Source organism: Crotalus tigris, unplaced genomic scaffold (assembly GCF_016545835.1).
Source record: "Crotalus tigris isolate CLP2741 ecotype Arizona unplaced genomic scaffold, ASM1654583v1 scf7180000017800.2534000, whole genome shotgun sequence".
NCBI classification, from domain to species: domain Eukaryota; kingdom Metazoa; phylum Chordata; class Lepidosauria; order Squamata; family Viperidae; genus Crotalus; species Crotalus tigris.
Window position 1 is genome coordinate 1771907 of NW_024096645.1, and position 21087 is coordinate 1792993.

The following is a 21087-nucleotide window of genomic DNA, read 5'->3' on the forward strand; positions in this document are numbered from 1 at the left end:
CTTGAAGGACAGGAGAAAAGGCTGCTATAAAGGCAATAACCAGACAAACACAATTTAAATCTGGTCAAAGAAACTAAATTGAGAAAATGTCTCAGATAGGCCCCTCTCTCATTCACACAAAGAGAAAATGAGAGAGGAGGAGAACATACTCAGACTTGCAATATTCTGTTACTATATTTGTTCCAATAAAAATAATTTTAGACCTACATGGCATTGATTTCCTAGTCTGGTCTACTTATAGAGGTACTGCCAATAAGAACAATAAGTCTATATTGCCATATTTGTAGCAACCACAGCGTGCATTTAACTTCTTTTCAGCTATTTTTTAGTATCCCAAGACAAGGATAGGTAACATAATGTCTCCTTCAGATACATCCATGCAGCTTTCTTGCCCAAAGTGCAGAAGTGATTAACTATTGCCTTACTCTGAAGATTATTTATTTCCCAATTAAGCTTACAGACCTAAAGTTCTTCAGAGGTTTCCTATCCAAACACCAAACAGACCTGTTCTTATTTGATGTTTTTATTTTTTCAACTTCTGTTCTTGTTACGTTTCTAATCCCAGACAAAGTCAGCCAAACAGGACAGAGACAGGGAAGGTTAAAACTTCTTTTCCTAGATGTTAATAGGCTGAACAATGATTGAATGGCTACTCATAGTCACAATCTACAGAGATGGCTATTATTGTATTGCAGCACACTTCCCAATCTTAGCTGAAGGAGGGTGTATAAGTCCTTCCTAAGAAAAACTGTAAATGAGGTTGTAGGTCACTCAGCATTGTTCTAAAAATAGTCAACAATGCAAAGCAAGAAAAATGAGATTTTGTTGCTCTTATAAATTGTATACTTTTGAACTGAATACAGGCCCACTTCAATTTTATCTCACAGCAGGCAATTTTCAGAAGGTTAATAATCTATTATTGCAAATTGTATGTTCTGAATTTTTTTTACTAGTTGATTCAGAATAACGAAAAGCATATAAGGCAAATATTACTATATTCTTAGAAAAGGAACTAGCAATCAATCAATAGGGGATAACGAGATAGTATTCTACATCTTGTTTTTTTAAAAAATAGATCTCACCATGGCTTTATCCAATCCAATAAAGTTTTTTAATGCTCATGATAAAAAGATGAAGAATGCAGATGCTAATAATGAGGTGAGTGCTCCAAATTATATATATATATATATTGTGTGTAAAATACCTGCTTTTGTACTATAGCTCAAATCACGATGCTAGTGATAGAAGTTAAGCCAGCATATTCCATCTCAGAGTCTGACATGCCTCTTAATAGCAACCAAAGAAAAACAGAGATCAGTTATTTTAAAGAGGCTTTTAATAAAATGGGCCAATGTTGTTTTAGAATCATAAAATTTATACTTCTGAAATACTTCAGTTAGGATCCAGAATGTTATCCATACATTCTAAATGTTACAGAGTTATCCAAAAGACAAGAAACACTTATGTAACTGGAATAGCAAATAGTTTATAGATAGTCCTCACTTAACGACTGGTTGCTTAATGACCAAATTAATAATAGCTTCAGAAAGGGTGGTTTATGGCCTATAAAGTACTTCCAACCATTACAAAACATTGCACCAAGAATAACAATCGGCTTGATTATGATCTGGGTGCTTGGCAACCAGTTCACTTACTTATTACAGTCATGATCATGTGATTGTCATTTGCAATATTCTCTGCTGGCTTTCCCAGAAGGTCAGTGGGGAGGGCATCAGGGAAGGTTGTAAGGAGAGGAGATGGATGTAAGCTGAAATCCTTCATGCAGCTGGAGGAACAAAGCTGAAACCCTTGAATCCTGAAGATTTCAGCTCTGTTCCTGCAGTTCCATGAAGGGTTTTCCCTTTTCCTTTGTGAAGGGGAGGGGAATCCCTTTGTCAGATTTCAGGAATGGAGCTAACATCCTAAAGATTTAGATGAGGGATTCTGTGTGTTGAATTCCACACAGCTTAAAGTTGCTGAGATTGAAAAACACTGTTTTAAGGTCTGCATTGCACTGTTATATGGAGGATGAGGAAGGAGATTTAGCAAAGAAGTCAAGGAATGTGGGGCAGTGCATTGGAATTTTAAAATAGATGAAAACAAGCTAACAATCTCTTCTCTTTGGCCTCTAAAGCATTTTTAGTTATTATATTCACAAGGAATCTTAAATGTTAAACCTGATTAATATACCATAGTTGCTATCTTCACATAATGTACCCAAAATACCCTATTATGCTTTATCATATGTTGAAACAAACTATATTATGGATTAATACAATGACTTGGTTTAACCCATGTTAAAACTGTGACTTGCTTTGTACAGCTGTCGATGGCACCCACTTTCAGCCTATTTTATCCTAGCTGCAAACCTAGCTGCTAGATATTTTGAAAAGCAGAATTAAATTCTTTTTTAGCCCCTTTTCACATCAGACAGTGTCAGGCCCAACCCAAGAATGACATAGAACAGACATGTCAAACACAAGGCCCGCGGGCCGGATCCGGCCCGCTATGTGGTTTCATCCGGCTGGGGACCTGCTCTGGAAAGAGCGAAGAAGCAGGCCGCCACACCTCGGCCTGGTCCAGGCTGACCAGGCATTGATCTACAACTTGGTTGCGTCCATCAAAGCCAGAACGTGCTCAGCGTTAAATCCACAGGGCAGCCCCGCCCCCTGGGTGCGCACACAAGCAGAGTCCGGCGTCCCTGCTGGCTGTCTTGTTCCGCAGGCTGACTTCACCCAGGACACTGGTGCTGGCCGTCTCCTGTGCACCACCCAGGTGGCGGGGCAGAGATGGTGAGGCAGCTCCTTGCTGGTTCCAGTGGATCTTAGACTGAGCACGTTCTGGCTTTGATGGACTCAACCAGGTTGTAGATCAGTCCCAACCCCCCACCACCAGCACGTCCAGCCTCGAAGCCATGAGGCATCCCTTTCAACAGGACCGCCCCCGCCCGCCCACATGGTATAGGAATGGCCGGCAGCAGCATATTAGTGTTAACAATCTCTCCCCCTCCCATCACCCCTTCCTGAGTGTGGGGGAAGGAAAAAGATGAGAAGGTGAAGAAAGGAACGAGGGAGGGAGGAAGGGAGGGAGGGGAAAAGGGAGGGAGGGAGGAAGGAACAGGAAGGAACAGGGAAAAAGGAATGGAGGGTGAGAAGAAGGAAGGAAGAAACGGAGGGAAGGAGGAAGGAAGGGAGAGTGGGAGGAAGGGAGGGAAAAAGGGAGGGAGGGAGGAAGGAACAGGGAGGAAGGAATGGAGGGTGGGAGGAAAGAAGGAAGGAACAGAGGAAGGAAGGAACAGAGGGAGGAAGGAATGGAGGGTGGGAGGGAGGGAGGAAGGAAGAACAGAGGAAGGGAGGGAGGGTGGGTGGGAGGGACCATGTCCCAGCGCTTGCCCCAGTCCCATCCTCTGCCAGAGACCCTCAGATCTACCCCAGTCCTGCCCAGGCACCCCTGAAGCGAGTGATGTCAAGCTGGCCATGCCCACCCCAGACACACCCATCCAGGCCACACCCACCTGGCCCCCCAATGGCAACCGCAATGCTGATGTGGCCCTCAATAAAATTGAGTTTGACACCCCTGACGTAGAAAATCCAGCCAAAGTTCAGTTCTTTATTTGCTATACACAACAGACAGAATCTGCCAGACTAAACCCTTACTGGCCTAAGGAAATACCCTGGAAGATTCTAGAGAGTGGCCATCCTAACTCTCTTCCTCTGTCTCCTAGCCAGGTGTAGGTTGTGTTGCCTCTTGTCTTTCCCCTTTTCTTAGAATGTACTTCCTCCTTCCTGGGAAACTGCTGCTTTACTATTGTCCATCACACCACCTCCCCTTCTGTAGGCACCACTCTTCACCTCCAGGAACAACATAAAAGCCTGGATATATAACTGTTTTTGGGAGCAGCTGAAGTGCTGCTTTCCAGACTTGTTTTTCTCCACTTCTTATTCCGGATTAGACAGTTATTCACAAAAAGAGTGACTGTGTCATCAAATCTTCATAAGATTTCACATTTAATTATCAAGGTGCTGTAAATGGAATTTTCTTGAAGCTAAGAATAAGACAGTACTTAAAAGACATATTTTCAGCTTGCTTTCTGAGTTATCACAGCTCTGAGTGTTACTGAACAATTTATTTGGAGGAGTCAATGTGAAAAGTATAACAATTGTGTCTATTGAGGCTGTTGTTTGGGGCTGTCAGAGAACCAAACACCCTGAGATCTTCAGTTTAAAGAAGTCAAGTGAATGGAAAAAAGAAATAACATTTTTCAGGTTGAGAAATTTGGATTCACTGGTAGGACATTCACATGGGCTACCCTGAAGAATGATGATGGAATATCTCCACTTTGTTACATATTTTATAAATGCACCTTATGATATTTCATCTTTCTTGCTGCTTTCATGCAGGAACATTAAAGTGCCAAACAAGAGTAAAAAAAGCAAAAACAATATAGGATTGGGTAGGAAGCTGCCAGTTGTTTCCAAGGATCTATTTTTGCACTGACATCAATTTTCTGTTGAACTTTATTTTATAGAAATCCATTTTGGAAATGAATCTTTCAGTCAACGGGATACCTAACATCAAAGGAAGTTATTGCACTCCTTCAAATGGCCCTGCAGGTAATGCTATGGAAATGATAGGAGCTGAGAACGGGAGAACACATATGGTTCACATATTGAAAGGAGATGGTATAATTCTCCAAATGACAAGAAGTAGGTTCAACCCACATCCCTGGGACCAGTTGAACATTCTGACCATAGTCAAAATCTATTTATAAAGGAATAAAGTTTTAGTCTGCTGTGATGTTGTTTCCATTCTCCAGGAACCTTGATTACACCAAAAGAAGGGACCATGAAAGAAGCTGCAAAATTAACTGCAGGTAAGAAAGCTCTCTCTTTTTAGCAATCTGACACAATGTCATATGTATACAGATTCCATATGTATATCATTATTACAAAATGTGTGGTGATTCAGCCAGAATATGATATATTCATATCAACTGGTAGGCTTTATCACAATACCTTTCAAAAGCCACTCCACACATTTATTCAGGGATGGGACTTCATTGTGGAAAAAACTGCGATAGGAATTAAGGAAACTCTCTCCTTATTACTTTTTATTTTATCTAGGCCATTTAGGGCTTTTAGAAAATATATGATGTGGAAGGTATATGTTTCCAAACTGGTTCTTTAAGACTTCCAACAGTTTACCCATCAATAAAGAGACTATTCACCTTGTTCTGGTTGTTCTTTTTCTCTCTTTCCTTTTACTTTTCTCAGTATTGTTAACTTCTCAGAGAGCTAGGACTTCACATAAGTAGGATGATTTGAACCTTGTTATTTGTGACACAAGTGAATCTAAATGTCTTTTCCAAAGGCTAATCTGTAGCATATTTCTCAACTGCTGGTTCTTTTACCTGATATTCATTCACAGCTAATTTGTAGTAGCCTAAGGAGCAGCTGTCCAGAGTACATGTGGACAATCTCCTATCTTCTCCTTATCCAGACAGGTTTCAAGGAACCCATCTACCCCCCCCTCCCCCGGTTTCTTGGTCTTTGCTGCAGTCATTATCTGTTTTCAATTTGCCATACCTCCCCTGGAAGTAGAAGTAAAGTTACATTTTTTTAAAAAAGAAGAAAATACATTATCCTTATCCACCAAGTTGTTTCCTTCATAGTGTAGAACAGAGGACGGAGTACCAGATGTCCTGTTTTCCATCTCTATTCTGTTGCCATTATGAACATAAAACAATTAAGGCTGGAATAACCAAAGGTTACTCTCTTTGGGACCGCTCATGCTAATTATTCACTGTAATGTTTTTGTTTTCTGAAAAATTCTCTGGCCTGTTCACAGGGGTGGTAGTGTAAATTCTTGTCTATTTACGCCTCTTTCCTGTTTTACCTCCTTTTTGTCATGTTTTGCTAGTTATCTCTTCTTGTTGTTTGCTTGTCTTTAATAAATAAACATCAAGCTATATTTTTACTTGCTGTACTGGCATATGTGCTCGCCTTGATATGCATATTGAGTATGCTGGATGCAAACTGGAAATTATGGTAATTTTTCCAGGAACAGAGAAGTTTCACTTCTACTTAGAGTACATGTTGATGGAATTGTCAATGCTTATGCTACCTGGGAATTATGGAAGTAGGTGCCCCACTACATTGCAAAAGGACCCAGTTGGGACATATTTCTCTTGCATGATTATTGTTTTAAGAAAGTTTGAAAAGTTCACTCCAAGTGAGATGAAAATCCAGAAAAAAGTGAAGCAGAAGAATAGCATTAGCACTTTACAGAACTCTCAAGGTGGTTTACAATATAGAAGCGTTATTTGCATATTGCCTCCAACAATCTGGTCCTCATTTTACCAACCTTGGAAGGATGGAAGGCTGTGTCAACCTTGAGCCCTGACAGGTTCAAACTCCAGCTGTGGGCAGGGTTTGACTGCAATGCTGCACTTTAATCACTGCTCTACCAGGGCTTAAGAAGAAATTAGTTATTTATTCAGAATAATGGCTATGAAGTAATGAAGTCACAGAACCCCATTTATAAGTAGAGGAAGGGGTGTCATTAAGCCAGCTTTCCACTAAGCCAGCTCCATATCCAGCTGGAAAACCCAACTGAATGGACCAACCATTGAGCAGAGTATTGGGGATCCCAATCAGTATTATGAACAGTACTCATCAGGTGGCTTTGAAATTTTTACAGATTCATTCTAGAGCCAGGGTCCCCAACCCCTGAGCCATTAGGAACTGGGCCACACAAGCGGCAGGCGAGTGAGCAAAGCTTCATCTGCACATGCATGGGATCTAGGTTGCACTTGAAACCAATCCCCACTCCTGGTTCGTGGAAGACTATTTTTTTTCCAAATCTGGTCCCTGGTGCCAAAAGGTTGGGGACCACTGCTCTAGATTATTCTTCAATGGGATCTGTATTGATTTTTTTCTTACGTTTGAGATGCTTAGAAGACAAAATATATTCATGCAACATAAGATTAATCTTGAGAGAAAATGGGCATAGTAAATTAGTTGTGGAAAAGGATCCTTCAAGAAGGTGGCAACCTAGCATCTTATTTCAACTGATGGATGTCTATTTCATACTGTGTTTCAGAGCCACAGACAGCCAGCATTGAAGAGATACAGCAGATGAAAATTTTTGTGAAAGTCTTGAAAAAGCAAGAAAAGGAACTGAAGGAGCTGGAGCGGAAGATGACAAAGCGCAAGGAAGAACTACTACAGAAATACACCACTTTTTTCACTGAGGTGGTTAGCCAGCTTGGCAGAAAAGAAATGCCATGCCCACCAAGAACTCCACGAAGAAAAAGGTAGACTTTAGTTCAGAAATAGGCAAACGAAGAGTTTCTTATTTGCAATCCGATTAAAACTGTGTTTTGATACATTACAATCTTGTCTTTCTGCCATCTTGGCGACACATCATGGGGCTCCTTGGTGGTTCCCCATCCAGACCTTAGACCAGTTTGGCTCTGCTTAACCTATTAGCATCTAAATGGATTATAACTAACTGATAATGGTATGCTAAAGCAGAGAGCATGCCATTTATCTGTTTTCATTGTACCTGCCCCTGGGTATATGCTGAGCCAAGCAAGAGAGCCAGAGGAATAAAATTCAATCACCAAACTTGTGATTGCCTGAAACAGAATTCTCTAGGTAAATTTTTCTTCCTATTTCCCCATGTTCCACCTTCCTGGCCTGTAGTTCTTCCAACAATAGAGTCCAGAATTTCTTGCTAGTATTGTAAAACTGGATCAGCTCCATCTGCTTTTATCCTATCCACAGCCTATATAATAGACTACAGTCTAGGCAGTGTTTGCCATTTCAGCAACTTTAAGATATGTTCTTAAAAATTCTAAAGTTGCTGAGATTGAGAAACTGAGCTAAGGAAAGGAAAACCATTGCTTCCCCTCAGAAAAAAATAGGCACAAATAAGAGTGTTTCACTGTACACACATGCAATTCCTATGCCCGCTAATTCCACAATAATTAAGTTTTTACTTTTCCAATATTTGGGAGGGGGGTATCTGAATGGCTACTTAAAAGACAAATGAATTTCTGCATTGCCAAAAGTAGGTACTTTCTCATGTTTAAATAGCAGTTCTGGTGCATTTCCTGAAATACAATATTCATGTCATAAACATTCAGTATATGAAAGGACACTATCCAAACAATATGCTTTTCTAGTACAGAGATTTGGTAGAAATTGGTATATGTGGTTATATGTGTTAATATGGTGGTAATGTATTACTCTTAGTGCTAGAAAAGGGTGTGGGAAGCAGCCCTTTAACCAAACTGGTTTGTTCCCAGTGCTATTCAAACGTGCCAAACAAGAGTGCTATGAAATAGAAGGAGAACAGGCATTACACAATTCCAGACAACAGAGAGAATTAAAAGAAAAAATATATAATCTTTATTTCTGAAGGGGCAAGTTCAGAGTAAGAAATTCCAGATTTCTCTGACATAAAAATAAGAGTTTGAACTCCACCCAAGCTGCTGAATTGCAGTTGTTTCGTCCTTTTGTCAAATAGTGCCTGTCTATTGAGGAAGCAGATCAAAAAACGGTGGAGTCTTACTAATGATCCTTTCATTTACTGATCTGATCATATCCCAGGTTAAAAGGGAAGTACAGTCAGGGACTGGCCACTTCTGCCTTAGACTGAGAATTGTTGCTGTCTCTAAAGTTGCAGGATTGTTTTGGATGAAAGCAACATGAAGGGAAATGTTGCAGAGTTGACTGAGAATGCTGATAATAAAAGGATAGAGCTAAAAGAGAAGTTGGAGGAAGAACTACTCCACCTGGGAGAAGAACAGTATGACGCAATCTGGAAGAAGAAAGATCAACATGCCACAGAGGTATAGTAACCATATTTTTATTAGCATTCCTTTATATAATAATAATAATAATAATAATAATAATAATAATAATAATAATAATAAAGTAGCAACAATGGTGCATTGGAAGATCTGCAAAAAATATCATTTGCCTGTAAGCAAAAACTTGTGGGATCATAAAATAGAGAAAGTCATAGAAAATGATAAAATTAAACTGCTCTGGGACTTCAGAATTCAAACAGACAAGCACCTGCAACATAACACCCCAGACTTAACAATTGTCGATAAGAAAGACAAAAAAAGTCTGGATAGTGGACGTGGCAGTGCCTGGAGACAGCAGGATAGACAAGAAAGAACTGGAGAGGATAACAAAATACAAAGACCTAAAAACAGAAATAGAAAGACTGTGGCAAAAGCAAGGAAGGGTAGTACCAATAGTAATAGGCTCCTTGGGTGCAATCCCAAAACAACTGGAGCACCACTTGAACACCATTGGCATTGACAAATTCGCTATTAGTCAATTGCAAAAGGCGTCCTTATTAGGAACTGCTTCCATCCTGCGACGATATCTGTAATACCATCAAACATCCACATCTGCCTATCCCAGGTCCTGGGTAAGGACTCGATAGGTAGACAAAATGCCAAATCCAGTCTGAACATCTGGCTGACTATGCGATGATCGATAATAATAATAATAATAATAATAATAATAATAATAATAATAATAATAATAATAATAATAAAGTTGGAAGGGTCATCGAGTCCAACCCCCTGCTCAGGCAGGAAACCCTACACCATTTTGGACAGATGGCTGTCCAGTCTCTTCTTAAAAACTTCTAGTGTTGGAGCATTCACCGCTTATTACCTTTATATATATATATATATTATTAATTTTCTAATTTTACAATCATAAATACTTAATAAACGTGTTGTCTGGGTCCATTGGTAATTCAGTGGTACGTATTAACTTTCTCAGTCTAGTTCCAGCACTACACCATCCAGTGTTTCCTTGATCCTCTCTTCTTCCAGTGGTATGCATTTTTCTACACTGGGCAAATACAATTCTTGTTACTGTTAATACATATACAATTAAATATAGACATCTTCTTCACATTTTTCTGGTATTATCCATAATATCGATAGTGTCAGTTTATTATATCTTTTCTAGCCAAAACATATCTCAGTTGCATTTTCACTTAAAATCCATTTGTTCAATCAATATCCTGTTTTTCCTGTTTTTTTAAAAAAATTAATTTCCCATCAATGTTCAAAATATCTCTATCACTTATAATTTTCTCATAATAAATTATATTTGGGTAACCAATGGCTTCCCTTATTCAAATCCTTTTAGAATTTTCATATTTCCCATCTCATAACAAAGTATAATATTCTAGTTACAAATCCTATCCTTCTAATTATAATAATACTTTTATTTCTAACAGTTATCTATTTTCTTAACCATATTCAAACATCTGTTTAATACTACAATATCCCATCTAATAGGTCAAAACCTCTATTTTCTTCAGTCTTACTCTAGCTTTCTTCCTTTGCCAAATAACTTTCCAAGTCAATGCATTTGAATCATCAAGTAATTCTTTCTCTGTTTGTGCATATATTGTATATATCTGTATTAATTCCAGATTGATCTTGTAGTTTTCTCTATTTTCCCCCAAAGCAATTAATTTGCCACTTTTCTTTTCCTGAGGGAGCGGGGCAAAAACTTCCCTTCCTTCTCTCATCGGGGAGGATTCTTTGCTTCGGGCATTCTTTTTTCCAGGAGAGTAGTATTAAGGTCACAAAAAGAGGATAAAGTCTCACCCAGTTCCATCCACATTGCTCAAAAATTGCTAGTTAGTGCTTATCTTCGGTTGTCAGCAGCTTCTAACTGGCCACACAAATGTAGCCAGTCTTTCCCCTGCCAGTTTGGAGGGCGACTTTCAAGTCTTTTTAGGGTCCCAAGTGGGGCAAAATCAAACATGGAAGATGGAGCCCCATCTTCCTGCATTTGTAATACCGCAACGCATAACTGGAAGCCCCTTTAATTACTTATTACTAAAGAGCACTAATTAACCTGAACCATTTCATTAAGACTGTGTTATATACATGCTAAGCTTGTCAGGTGCCTTTAATCCCAACATCAAAAGTGCTATCTGAATTTTCATTGTTGTTTTGGGGGGAAAGGTTATACGTATGTGCATGTGGCTTCCTTATATTACCAAAATGATATTTCATCATATTTCTGGGCAATTCTCAAGAAAATTCCTTGGCAATTCTCAAGAAAATTTATCATTTGAGAGTGATACTACTGTATAATACAAACACAGCTTTGGAAACATCTGGAGCCATTGGATAAATCACTTGCTGTGTGGTTTCCAAGGCAGGAAAGTTGCTCTTTCTTCTTTCTTATGTTTTCCTTATTTGGTTTTCCCATTGTGGTTCTCCTAGGCCCATAGCAAACCTGCTTCAAATGATTGGAATGATGTGGGAAGTGGTAGAAAACATTTCAAGGAAGATCAATGCTTCTGTATGAGCCTCTATTGAATCTGAATCCCTTCTGTGGAAAGGATCCTCCTACTTCCAAGTCAGGATCATGTCTATGGAGATTGTCAGTCATCCAGGTCATTAAGGTTGCCACAATGTAAAAAAAGATGTTAAGACTCTAGAAAGAGTGCAGAGAAGAGCAACAGAGATGATCAGGGGACTGGAGGCTAAAACATATAAAGAATAATTGCTGGAATTGGGTATGTCTAGTTTAACAAAGAGAAGGACTAGGGGTGACATGATAGCAGTGTTCCAATATCTCAAGAGTTGCCACAAAGAAGAGGGAGTCAAGCTATTCTCCGAAGCACCTGAAGGCAGGACAAGAAGCAATAGATGGAAACTAACCAAAGAGAGAAGCAACCTAGAACTAAGAAGAAATTTCCTGACAGTTAGAATAATTAATCAGTGGAACAATTTGCCTCCAGAAGTTGTGGGTTTTCCAACACTGCACGATTTTAAGAAGAGATTGGACAACTATTTGTCTGAAATGGTATAGGCAGTGATGGGATTCAAATATGTGAATGACTGGTTCTCTGTGTGGATGCCGCTTCCGGAAGTCCATTCTGGGCCTGGGCAACAAAAAATTAGCTACCGGTTCTGCTGAACTGGTGGGAACTGGCTGAATCGCACCACTGAGTATAGGGTTTCCTGCCTGAGCAGGGGGTTGGACTAGAAAACCTCCAAGGTCCTTTCCAACTCTGTTATTCTGTTATGATTGTCCAAAAGGTGCTTGTTCAAAAGGCAATTGGACTCTAATTTCCTTGAATATGTCTCATTTCTCAACTAGACCTGAAGAAGCTTCTTGGATGAGAAGTGAAACATCTTCAAGGAAAAACAAGAAAAGTCCAGTTGCCTTTTGAAAAAGCACCTTTGGGACAACTCAGGATAATGTTTAAATAAACAAACAAACAAAATGGAGGGAAGTGTGTAGTGGGGTGCCCCAGGGCTCTGTTCTGGGCCCAGTGCTCTTCAACATCTTCATCAACGATTTGGACGAGGGGATAGATGGGGAAATCATCAAATTTGCAGATGATACCAAGTTGGCAGGAATAGCTAAGACTCCAGAAGACAGGCTTAGGATACAGGAGGATCTGGACAGACTTGAATACTGAGCGCTATCTAACAAAATGAAATTCAGTGGTGAAAAAAGTAAGGCTCTACGTTTAGGCAAGAAAAACCAAATGTACAGGTATAGTATAGGGGGTACCTTGCTCAATAGTAGTAACTGTGAGAGGACCTCGGAATCCTAGTGGACAATCACTTAAATATGAGCCAGCAGTGTGCTGCAGCTGCCAAAAAGGCCAACATAGTGCTGGGCTGCATTAACAGAGGGATAGAATCAAGATCATGTGAAGTATTTACAATGCCTTCGTAAGGTCACACTTGGAATACTGCATCCAGTTTTGGTCACCTCAATGTAAAAAAGATGTTGAGACTCTAGAAAGAGTACAGAGAAGAGCAACAAAGATGATTAGGGGACTGGAGGCCAAAGCATATAAGGAAAAGCTGTTGGAATTGGGTATGTCTAGTTTAACGAAGAGAAGGATGAGGAGAGACGTGATAGCAGTATTCCAATATCTCAGTGGCTGCCACAAAGAAGAGAAAGTCAAGCTATTTTCCAAGGCACCTGAAGGCAGGACAAGAAGTAATGGATGGAAACTAATCAAAGAGAGAAGCAACCTAGAACTAAGGAGAAACTTCCTGACAGTTAGAACAATTAACCAGTGGAACAACCTGCCTCCAGAAGCGGTGAATGCTCCAACACTGGAAGTTTTTAAGAAGAGACTGGACAGCCATTTGTCTGAAATTGTATAGGGTTTCCTGCCTGAGCAGGGGGTTGGACTAGATGACCTCCAAGATCCCTTCCAACTTAATTATTATTATTATGGATCATCGCACAGTCAGCCAGATGTTCAGACTGGATTTGGCATTTTGTCTACCTATCAAGTCCTTACCCAGGACCTGGGATAGGCAGATGTGGTTGTTGTTGTTATTGTTGTTGTTGTTATTATTATTATTATTATTATATTTTCCTTGTGCTCTGTTTAAACAGAAAGTTGCTAAAATGTTACAGCTTGCAAGAGAGAAGCAAGCAACTGAGCTGAAGGCACTAAAGGAGTCTTGGGAAAGGTAATTATAAAATTAATGTTCATGTATGCAGAACTTTTCAATTCATTGTTGTAGCTTTTCTTCTCTCAGCCTTATTTTACTTGTCCATTGTTAAATCTGTGCTTTATAACCTTGAAATTTTCTGTGACCTGAGTAGAAAAGGAGCGAGCTTTTAAAATTAATCACAATGCACTGTTGTTAAATTTGTAAACTCAAGTTGATTATCTTCCTCTACAGCATCACTAAAGAAATGAAAAAGAAATTAGAGATGAAGAGACTGGACAAAATCCAAGCCGTGGCTAAGAATGCTGATAAGAGTGCTCAGGAAAGGTATTTTTGACTCACACCCAACTGTAGCTTATTTCTGTTGGATTTTGGTTTTTCATGAAAAAGAAAATGTTTTAAATAATGCATAGGTTGCTGTACTATGTACTGTACTGAATTAATGTTTGAACCTAATTTTAATATAGTCTTGTCCACTTTCTGCAGCAAGACTTCCAGCATATGAATCTGGAAAATCAAGCATGACTCTTCACAAAACCTAGCATGACTCTCCACGTGAAAAATGGTTTGCATGCTCCTGATTTGGAGTCAGTGCCTGTTTGGCAGATCTTTTGAGTGTGACAAAGAAGCTATTCTCCTCACTTGAGAATTTAAAACTTAAAAAATGCAGGGAGGTTTAGTCATCACTTTAAAACAGTGGTTCTCAACCTTTTGAATGCCGCGACCCCCAACCGGCCGTAAGTCGAGGACTACTCAACCAGTCATAAGTCGAGGACTACTCAACTGGTGCAGCACTGTTTGCAGAATGGGACTTTTGGTGGGCTCAGCAGGGCAGAGACAGCCTGGACAATTCCTACTGGCTTTTGAAAGCCAATAGAATTAGACTCTATTCAAGAGAGTCTATTCTATTGGCTTTCAAAAGCCAATAGAATAAAAGGGAGTAGCACAGCTAAGGAAAAGGGGGAAAAAAATGGCGGACTGCGTTGTTTGGCGACCCCTGTGAAATGGTCGTTCGACCCCAAATGGGGTCCCGACTCACAGGTTGAGAACCACTGCTTTAAAACATAGTTACCATGACCTGTCTCATTCTGCAAGCTGCAAGATGATTGGAAGCATTTATTTCTAGTTTTGGTCAATTGCAATTTATTGTGCATGACAAGTAACGGGGATGTCTGCAGGTGTGAGGGGTTGTACATGTAAAAACAATCAAGATTTTAGTCAAGCCTTCACATCTCCTCTCCAGCCTACTTATGAAAGAAGATGGCTTCCATGTTTCCGTTAGTCCTAGTTGAGTATGATTTTAACATAAGCAACCTTGATAACCTATGACGAAACTGGATCATTTGATGAGATGGAGGAGAGGAGAGGAGAAGGAATGCAAGCCCAAAGCTTCTTACAGTACCTATACCTGGCAGATTCAAAATATCTTCTTTCTTTACCTTAGTTTCTTAATTTCTTTACCTTAGCTTCTTCACTTCAGTCAGTCTGCTTAATTAACCAGTATTTTAGTCTGAGGGCAGGGCTTTTTTTTATCATAGAACACCCAGAACGGAGTTCCGGCACTTTTGGATGGAACCTTATAGGGTAGGCAAGGCGGGTTGTATGACATGTGTGAGTTCCAACACCTTTTTTTTTTTTTACAAAAAAAGCACTGTCTGAGGGGTTTATTTTGACATGTCCTCAGAAAATAATAAGTAGCCCATCTTATGGATGAACCTGCAGTCTGTAAGGCTCAAGCGATTAGTATAATTTAGGTAGCCCTAGATTAAAGTTTGTAGGATGCTTCTCTCTAATACAGTTTCTTTTGCAGACCAAATTAATTTTTCTATACCGAAATTCTTTCTGCTTTTAAGTGATTACATATGGCATGAAAACATTTTATCTAGATGATGCCTTAACCACAATCTAAGCTGTAAATTTTAACTAATACGTAAGATTTGGTTTGTTTTTTTCCTAAAGGTTAAAAAGAGAAATCAATAATTCACATATTCAAGAAGTTGTAAAAGCAGTCAAGCAGGTAAGTGTCTTTCTGGATTCTTTCTGTAGCATCTAAAAGAACAACTATTAGGTCTGTCCTACTGACTTGTGCAAACGCTGTGCCCAGTGATTTACAAATGCTTCCTTCTTCCAAGGAAGACACTTGATTCTAATCCAGATATAGGGACTCAAACGAATGGGGTTGCCTCAGCTTTATACAGACCCCCTAGAAGAAGGAAAAAACTTGTGTTTTGAGCTCATTTAGTAGATCATATATATTTCATCTCTCTCTTTTGAAATATTTCTATAGCTACATTCCCACTGCAGTATTTTGTATGGTGCCTGGAATAGCTTCCAACCATACGTTACAGTGGCCTTAGTACCCATTTCATCTTTTGTCTGTGATTTGTGTGGGAATTAAAACATACTGAAGTTTTCAAATTTTAGACATTTATCCATCTGGGGTCCTGGGTGACGTATAATGGGGACAAGTGTAATTATTCATTATAAACAGAATAAACAAATTGGAAGTAGATTAAAGTCATAACATGAAGAAACAAAAAAAGAGTAAATAAGTATGTTTATTTTAATTAAACATATTTCCATCTGAACAATGTAACTAAATACTAAGGCCATTAAGGTCATGTAGAAATGTCATAAATAAATAAACTTTCATAGGGCAGAATTTTAATTCACTGATGTTATTTTCACAACATAATCTAATTCATAGAGTTATTTGAGACTCCTGAGTGAATAATTCCACAGAAGTAAGCACGTGAGGAAAGTCATTATGATTTTAAAATTGGAACAGAAGCAGTTGACCATTTGCCCCTCCCCTTTGCTTAGTTGGGCAATCATAGAATGTTTCTCACCACCTTAAGACATTCCAAATGATCACCTGTGCATGAGACAAACTGCTGTCAGGTCAGCTGTCTAGGGCAGTGTTTCCCAAACTTGACAATTTTAAGGCATGTGGAATTCTGGGAGTTGAAGTCCACATGCCTTAAAATTGTCAAGTTTGGGAAACACTGGTCTAGAGTGACTACTCATAATGTCCTACACAGGGAAGAATAAAATTGGAATCAAAGTGTCATGAAACTAAGAAAAAAGACACTGAAGCATTCCTCTTTATCGCCTATGACTCAGCGTCTAAATCTCAGAAGTTGTTGGTTTCAACATTGATGTATAGCAAAGCATTCTAGTACAGGTAGTCCTTGACTTACAACAGTTGTTTAGTAACCATTCAAAGTTACAATGGCACTGAAAAAAGTGACTTATGACCATTTTTTACACTTATGACCATTCCAGCATCCCCATGGCCATGTGATTTACATTTGGATGCTTGACAATTGATTCATATTTATGATGGTTACAATATCCCAGGACCTTCTGATAAGCAAAATCAATGGGGAAGTCAGATTTACTTAACAACCATGTTGTTAACAACTGAAGTGGTGGTTCACTTAACAAACTTGGCAAGAAATGTTGTAAAATGGGGCAAAACTCACTTAACAAATTTCTCACTTATGAACATAAATTTTGGGCTCAATTGTGGTCATAAGTTGAGGACTACCTATAATATTTAATAGCAAAAAATCATACTTGGATATGGGACTATTAGAGGATGAAGAGGAACTGGGAGCTAAAATACCCTGCAGACTTCATCTCGGTATTGTTTTATCTACAGAATCATACTGCATTGAAATGTTGCACTTATATAATTGCATGGGAGATTATTCCTTCTAACATAACTGTTTCTCTTGCTTTAAGATGAATGAGAAACAGTCAAGGCATCAACAGGTCTTAGAAGCAAAGCAGTCAACCTGCCTTGGAAAAATCAAGGAAAAAGAAAGCCAGGTATTGCGTGACTAATTTACAAAAAATGTCCTTTCAGGATTAGTGGTATAGCAGACGGTCCAAAGGCTTCACAAATTACTTCCCTTCAGAAGTACTGGAACTGCAACTTCTAGTACAGCTCAATTAACATGGCCAAAGCTGACATCTCAACACAAATGGAAGATTGGGGAAGGCTGAGGCAGCCTATTCCTTCCCCTCCAGTCCTCTACTTATTAAGCAGCATCTATGCCATAGAGATTGCATTCACCTATTTAAGATTCATTCATGAAACGCTATTTGTTCTGAGCCTCTAAGGTAGCAAGAATAAACAAACTGCTTAGGCTTACTTGAATAGGCTTTTTTTCTTCTTCTTTTAATCGGAAGGCAGTTTTATTTGGGACTGCTGTACAGCGCATGAAGAAAAAAGGTTGAACCTTTCATTCCCTCCATGTTAGCAAGGTGGCGTTCCCCATTGGCCCCAGTGGGAATTATCTTCTCCCCACATCTATAATTACAGCAGAGGAATGGAAAAAGTAATTTACCACAGGGATCTTGTCCTTGGAGAAGAGTATTTTTTTTAAAGTTGGCATTGCTAAAAGACTCATAGCTGAATTTGTAAACATGCAGCAAACAGGTTTCTCCGTTGTGAACTTCTCCTGTCTCTTTCTGCAGCTCCAGCAGGAAGCATTTGCCGAGTATGAAAACAAAATGAAAACTATCAGCGCAGAAGTGCAAGATTTAGTGAAGAACTGCATGAAAGTCTGTTCCGCTTTGGAAGCTGACACGGCAAAGAGAGAGGCCCCTGGAACTGCTGGTGAGGGAGATCAAGGGCCATGTGGGAACCTGGTGACCCCTGAGACTCTAAGATATGCAACTGAGGTGGTGAAGGAGGATGCCATCATGGATGAAGAATCCACTGATGCCCAGGACAGCAGATTGTAAGACTCAGTGGAAGTCTTATTTCAAAGTTCTTATATTTTAAAAATAAATCTCACTTTGTTTCAGAACTCTGTAGAACATAATGGAATATCTGTTACTGTTACTCAACATTTCTGAATAGTAGGACATTTTGATCTGGCAGACTTACATCAGAGGTTTTCACTCTATTTAGATCAGTGGTTCTCAACCTGTGGGTCGCCATTTTTTTCCCCTTTTCCTTAGCTGTGCTACTCCCTTTTATTCTATTGGCTTTTGAAAGCCAATAGAATAGACCCTCTTGAATAGAGTCTAATTCTATTGGCTTTCAAAAGCCAATAGGAATTGTCCAGGCTGTCTCTGCCTTGCTGAGCCTGCCAAAAGTCCCATTCTGCAAACGGTGCTGCACCAATTGAGTAGTCCTCGACTTACGACCGGTTGGGGGTCGCGGCATTAAAAAGGTTGAGAACCACTGATTTAGATGTACCACTGAAATCCAACACCAACAGATATTGCCTACTACTATCACAACATAGAATGAGCCTTATTGGGTGGATTTGAACAACAGCCAGCTAGTTAAGCTTCTGAACTCTCCATCTGGACAAACTAATCTTGCTCTGAAGCAGTTTCAAGTCCAAGCCAGAAATAACTGGCTCAGCTGTTAAATGGAAAATGTTGGAGGGGAAATCAAAAGGACAAGGCATCAATTATGGAGTGGAAGACATCACATATAGAGATGCCCACACTGATGTTTTGGCAGTTATAACACTTCCCTTCAGAAGATTTTCCTACAGTACTATGCAGTGCTGATAACACCCAGCTTATTCTATTTATCAAATTCTCTACACAATAAAGAGGGATCACTTCCAAAGTTTCACACATCTTAGCTGATTGCAGAAAACAGCTATGTAGTCAGTTCTTTATGGCATTCAATAGACAACTGAAGCACCTTAATAGTCCTAGCACAATGGAGGTCAACCACAATGCAGAGGAAATGTGTACTGTTTCCACTTATCTAAATTAAGCTTGATTGAAAAAGATTTCTTCCCTGATCGGAGGGAAGGTTTGACTGTTTTCTTAAACCACTTTTGTTGTGGGATATTAGCTGACTCAATATCTTATAGGGCAGGGATCTTCAAACTTGGCACGCTGGCTGAGGAATTCTGGGAGTTGAAGTCCACAAGTCATAAAAGGGCCAAGTTTGAAGACTCCTGTTATAGGGGGACAGACAGTCAGCAGAAATAGTTCTCTTAATCTAAACAAATACAGCCAATTAACCTAAGTTGTTCTTCTTTACCCCATCTATATAGACAAATTGTCTCACAGATATCCTTTATCATAAAGTCTTTGTGACAAAATGCAGCAGCTAAACATTGTTTGCCATCCAATATGTAATCACCCAGATATATATTTTCTCTGGCACTCTTATAAACCAGTTGGGAGAGATGGGTTTTACCTTTTCACAGAGCAGTTTTCATGAGGGACAGTCAGGAGCTTACAGGCTGAGCTGGTTGCAGGAGAAGAGGTGGCTGACAAGCCAGGTTAGACACAGCAATTTTTAGCTGCTGCCAGTTTGTTTATCTCTGAATAGATCCAAGACCAGTGACATATTCCAGGATGATCCAGAGAAGAACTGCTGTTCTAGAGTGGTCCAATGGATCACTACAGATATTGTGACAAGATATTCATCAGTAAGCTGTCCTGGCTTTTTTTCTGGCTGCTCTTAATTGTATGTCCAGTTTAGGAGGGTGGGGGAAAAACCAAACACCGAGATTTATTAGTCTTATCTTGCTTCTTTCAAGCTATGTAAGCAGGCCAATCAGCTGTCTTTTTCTAATGCAGATCTGTGGCCAGCAAAGGAACTATCTCAGCACTGCTGTCCCAATTGTGAAACAAATTTAAAAAATAGTCAAATCTACCAATAGAAATATATTTTATAAACCTGGCCCCTCTCCAGTCTATCAAAGGAATAATTTGCTATGTGCACCAATATGCAAGATTTCACTATCATTTATCATCTTTCATAAAACCAGTAGGCATCTGGGGAGCTGCAGCTGAAATTACTGTCTAATAATAGATGTTTTGAGAAGACCATGTTTTTCCAAAAGAAATATATGGCCATTTTTCAGGCTATGGAATGGCAAAAATAACCTTTAAATTTGGGGGGGGGAGAGTCTGTATGCACACAAGTGTCCATCCATGTTGCAAATATGAAACAAGTGTGCAGTTTTGCAAACAGTAATACAAGATGGTTTTCAGTTTAGGGATGATTTCTTGATTAAAATAATATATGCAAATTCATTCAAGATTAATTAGTGCAGTCATAAATCTAACTTAGGAACTATCAGTGCCACTAGATCCTGGCCTCTGTGCAAAAGGACACAGGCCGATGAGTCTGGAGCAATTCAAATATCTGCAGAGAAAAGGCCGCACCCTTGCTTTAAAAAAAGGAAGAAATCCAACTCTGCAGGGGTAGTCTTAGCTGCTCTTAAGACACTTTCTGACTTGATTTTTACGGATCTCAGGTGAATTTTCTGAGAGTTCAGGGTGTTTAGAAAGCCATCTTACAACTGCTTTGCTAAGAAATACTCAAATACCTGATATCATCAGTAAGATTTCTTCGTTTATAACATTTAAGAAAATATTGTACCACAAGAGGCTCCCGCTCAGTTTATGCCTATCTACCATCACATACTTAGCAAAGGTATGGCACCAGCCTGTTGAGTTTTTCCAGAGAAGCAATTTGAATGGAAAAAGGAAAGAAAATTATGCTAGCTGAACAAATTTGGAAGACAGATGGTAGCTGCAAAGGGACACTGGGGCTTTCTTGCAGATTCTTAATTCTAGCAAGTCACTGGCCTTTCATAAAG

The 21087-nt window shown here is 39.4% G+C and overlaps 1 protein-coding gene across 1 annotated transcript in view; it reads left to right on the plus strand.

Moving 5' to 3' along the window:
- Nucleotides 1-18309, plus strand: part of PLCB2 (phospholipase C beta 2) — a 48696-nt gene extending 30387 nt beyond the window's left edge. Inside the window, exons 22-31 of the mRNA XM_039342668.1 lie at nt 1076-1158; nt 4529-4613; nt 4817-4873; nt 7102-7315; nt 8686-8857; nt 13431-13507; nt 13724-13816; nt 15449-15506; nt 17237-17323; nt 17975-18309. Coding sequence (XP_039198602.1) covers nt 1076-1158; nt 4529-4613; nt 4817-4873; nt 7102-7315; nt 8686-8857; nt 13431-13507; nt 13724-13816; nt 15449-15506; nt 17237-17323; nt 17975-18244 — 1196 coding nt within the window. The 3' untranslated portion in view covers nt 18245-18309. The remainder of the gene's footprint in view (nt 1-1075; nt 1159-4528; nt 4614-4816; nt 4874-7101; nt 7316-8685; nt 8858-13430; nt 13508-13723; nt 13817-15448; nt 15507-17236; nt 17324-17974) is intronic.
- Nucleotides 18310-21087: the final 2778 nt, after the last annotated feature.